Source organism: Terrapene carolina, unplaced genomic scaffold (genome assembly GCF_002925995.2).
Source record: "Terrapene carolina triunguis isolate 2854851 unplaced genomic scaffold, T_m_triunguis-2.0 Scaffold15724, whole genome shotgun sequence".
In the NCBI taxonomy this organism is placed as follows: Eukaryota; Metazoa; Chordata; order Testudines; family Emydidae; genus Terrapene; species Terrapene triunguis.
The window spans coordinates 1-4,116 of NW_020680075.1; the positions used below are offsets into that span (position 1 = coordinate 1).

The 4,116-nt window shown below is 56.7% G+C and overlaps 1 protein-coding gene across 1 annotated transcript; it reads right to left on the bottom strand.

The window, feature by feature from the left end:
* Nucleotides 1-19: 19 nt before the first annotated feature.
* Nucleotides 20-3,209, bottom strand: LOC112124048 (diamine acetyltransferase 2-like; the record flags this gene model as incomplete). Its single annotated transcript, XM_024222595.3, has 5 exons — nucleotides 20-193; nucleotides 1,696-1,736; nucleotides 2,323-2,421; nucleotides 2,809-2,892; nucleotides 3,158-3,209. Coding segments are annotated over 5 exons (450 nt in total), but the record flags the coding sequence as incomplete, so codon positions are not given.
* Between the last annotated feature and the right edge of the window lie 907 nt (nucleotides 3,210-4,116).

The window sequence follows — 4,116 nt, forward strand, 5'->3', positions numbered from 1 at the left end:
GGCTCCCCTTGGCCCCGGATCACCGCCTGTCCCCTGCCAGCCTGTGCAGGGCCTCGCCACCCAGCTCCATGCAGTGCCAGCCGCCCGCCTCCGTCTTGTCTTGGGCCCCGAGCTGCCGGTACCATGCCAGGGCCCGGACGTTCCACTCCGCCACCGTGAACTTCATCTCGACGCAGCCGCGGGCCAGCGCCACCTGCAGCAACCGGGGAGGGGTGGGTCACCACATGGGGGGGAGACTGGAAGGTGGGGGGCCTGGTTCTGGGTCAGAGGGAAGGCGCATCCAGTCTCAATGCATGGACTAATCCCACCAAGCTAATCCAGCCCCGTCTAATCCTAATCCAGACCCACCTAATACTAATCCCAACCTGTCTAATCCTAATCCAGACCCCATAACATCCTAATCTCAATCCAGGCCCTCTTAATCCTAATCATAATCCCACTCTAGATACCAATCTAACCCTAATCCTCATCCAGATGTCCCAAATCCTACACTCAACATAACCCAAATGATTCCACTCTCTATCCCTTATACCAATCCGGATTAGCTTCCTATTGAGCCCTGTCATCCTGAATCCCGACTACAGTGACGAAGTTGGGGATTTTTGGAGTGTTTTACATGAGTAGCCCCCGTGCCTCAGTTTCCCCATGTGCTGCCTGTTTAACAAGGTGGTGGGAGAGGGTTTGTGGTTGCAGAGGACCAGGTGTGACCTCACCTGGCAGCCGGGACCCCAGACAACGGCCTGGAGATGGGGGTTGCTAGGCCCGAGGGCCCGGAGAGTTTCCTGTGCTGGGTTCAAGACGCTCAATAAACCCTCCTGTGAGAGTCGCTCCGGGCTAGAGAACGGGGTGGCATTATTCCCTCTGGGAGTGGGGGCCCCGGGGGTCCAGAGCGAGGGGACTCCCTGAGCGGGCCCAAGGTGAGAGACGGGCGTGCTAAGGCTCGGAGAGGTGCGGTTCCCGGAGGTGGAACCCCCGAGAGAGAGTGGACCCCCGAAAAGGGCTGTTCCCCCCTCCAGGGACCGTGCGGAGCCGGGAGAGAGCAGAGTCCTGTAAATCCGTGACACGGCTATATAAATATATTCCTAACCCTCCCTTGATCTAACTATCCATAATCCAAGTCAAGAAAAAAAAATCAAATCCTAATATTAATCCAGATTGTGTTTGTCTAAACCTAATCCCAATCCTAATTCAAGTCCATTTTATTTAACCCTGCATTATCTAGCCCAAATCCCTATCCAGACATTTTAATCCATCCCCAATGTACCCCTAATCCCAATCCAGTCTGCTTAATCTGTCCCCAATCTACCCCTAATCCCAATCCAAACAGCTTAATCTATCCCCTGTCTACCCCTAATCCCAATCCATACTGTGTAATCTATCCCCAATCGAGGGTAACTCTATTTGCCCCTAATCCCTATCCAGACATTTTAATCCATCCCAGATTGCCCTAATCCATCTCTATTGAGCGTGGCACCTTGAGAACATATCCCCCAGGGCCCGCTGCTGACCCCGGGTGGGGGCGCCCCACACCCTCTGGGACATGGGTGGGTGGGGAGAAGGAGAAGGGGGCGGGGTTTGTGCCTGATCCCCTGACACTCCAGCCCAAATCCCGTGCGCCAATCCCCTCCCCTCGTTGGGGTTGGCTGGGGGGAGAACCTGGGGGGTGGGGCAGAGGGAGAGGGGGTAAAATCTTACCTTGGCCACTTCACTCATCAGCTTCTTCCCGATCCCCCGGCCTGGGGAGCCAAAGCCCGCAAAGGGGGGGTTACAACTCATTCGGGTCCATACAGGCACCGTCCTCCCCCCCACGCCAATCAGCATCCATAGCCTCCTCCCCCTCTCCCCCCCCAAAAACTAGGGTGAGTAAGAAGTGAACCGGCCCTGTGAACACCAGCGGAGTGACTTCTGATTGACAGTGGGGAGTTCACAGCTGTCCTACTGGGTGACATGACATTGCCCCGCTTTGTTTCCCACCTCCCTGTTGCCTGGCTCGTTAACCATTGACGGACTCGGCGGTCCAGATTATCGCCATGACCTGAACAGAGGCGGTGGAGCCTTCTGGGGCCATCATCCTGAGCAGGCGGCCTTGACCCTTGGCTGGAGCCATCCTGGCTCCTGGAACACGCCGGCAGAAACTCTTCCTTCTCTCTTGACTGCAAGGCTGATTCCCGCTGTTCACTTCACTCCGGAGTCACTCCGGAGTCAACAAGGAGTCACTCCACTGGAGTCACACTGGGGCCGATTTTGCCTCCTGTTCCCCCTGCACCCCATCCTCTCCCCTGCTGTGGCTCATTCCCCAAAGGACGCAGCATGGACCCCTACCTCTGGACTCAGAGACCACATATAGATTCTCCAAGTAGACGATGCGGCCAGTGTTCACACTGTAGCCGAAGAAGAATAAGGCGTAACCGATTAGGTGACCTGTGGGGGAGAGAGGGATCAAACAGGGGCCAGCCACTGTGGGGTAGGGATGGACTTGGGCGGGGGATCCACCACACAGGAGCTGGGGTCCAGGTCTGGATCCAGTGAGAGACGGGGTTTGTTCCTGGTTTAGATGGGGATAAAGCCGCAGAGTCAGAACTACTCTGGATTCACACCAGCTCAGGATCCAGACCGCTGGTTCCAATGAAGTGACTCTTCATTGACCCTGGAGTGAATGAGACGGGAATTTGGCCCCATTGATTCCACTGGAGTGACTCCTGATTGACACCAGAGTGAGTGAGAGGGGAATCGGACCTACTGGCTCCAGCGCAGTGACTCCTGATTGACACTGGAGTGAGAGTTGCCGAGGGCTATGAATTTACTTACCTTGCTTGTCTTCTTGCTCCGGGGCCAGTTCCGCGATGAGACATTGGTAGAAGGGGTCCCCTCCAAACCCATCAGCCCTCAACACTACAGGGAGAAATGGAGCAGACAGACATCAGGTGTGGGTAGGAGTTTGGGGTGGTGGTAAAGATTGGGGGGGGGGGTCGGGGATGAGTTTGGGGAAAACTGAGAGTTCAGGGAAAAGGTCAGGAGGGGGCTGGGGGGTGAATCTGGGGGAGATAATTTGGGGGAGGTTGCTGGGGAAGGTTGGGCGGTCAAAGTGAGTTGGGGGGATCAGGCTGAGTTTGGGGGTGTCCCCTCCCCCCTCCCAGCCCCCCACTCTCTGGCTCACCCTGGGAGTTGATTTTGACCTCGTCCAGCAGGTTATGATATTCGGCAATCTCCTGGGGGAACAAACAGTCAGAGACCCCAGGAACGAGCGAGACTCGGGGGAGGGGGAGCCCCAACACTGTGGCTAGACAGACAGATTTTGGGGTGTGTCCGGGGACGGATAGATAAGATTAGACGTGTAGGGACGGATGGACGGACGGGGCAAGACATCGATGAATTAACAGAGCGAGACAGAGCACGGATTGTTCTCCGCCTGTGATGAACTGGGACTGTTCTTACTGTGGTCTTTGAATGCTGACAGGGGAGTGTGGCTAGGACAGTCTGCATTGGGGGATGGGAGACTGGCCGAGGGAAGATACCTGAGCATGTAACATGAGAACCCAGGAAGGAGTGAGAGGCCAGGTGACACCTTTGCCTGGGAAACTGAACAAAGGCTGGAGAGAGAGTTCAGGGCTGGCTGGTGATATGGCTGGGAGGCAGACGGGGCTCTGACCTCCCAAGGGGGCTGTGGTGTAGTGCCCTGGGACCCCAAGATGGACCTAACTGAGGGGGTCCTGTTGTCGGTGCCTGCAAGACCTGTCTTGGACTGTGTTCCTGTTGTCTAAATAAACCTTCTGCTTTACTGGCTGGCTGAGTCATAGTGAATCGCAGGAAGCCGGGGGTGCAGGGCCTTGTGTCCCCCCACACTCTGTGACAACTGGTGGTAGCGGTGGGATCTACTGCACCCCGTGGACGGCGCTTCCTGCAGTAAGTGACTGGGGAGCAGTAAAACGAACGGGGATCGACGGGGACCAGGCATGCTGAAGAGTCAGAGAGAGACGGTTTCAGGGGGCGATTAACCCCTGGGAGTGTGTGACCAGAGAGAAGGACTTTTGCAGTAACAGGGTCCCCCGGGGGATCGCAGCGAGCGGGCCCGGGGCGGAGGAGTCTGCAGTTCGACCCAGGCAGAGAGGTGGTGAC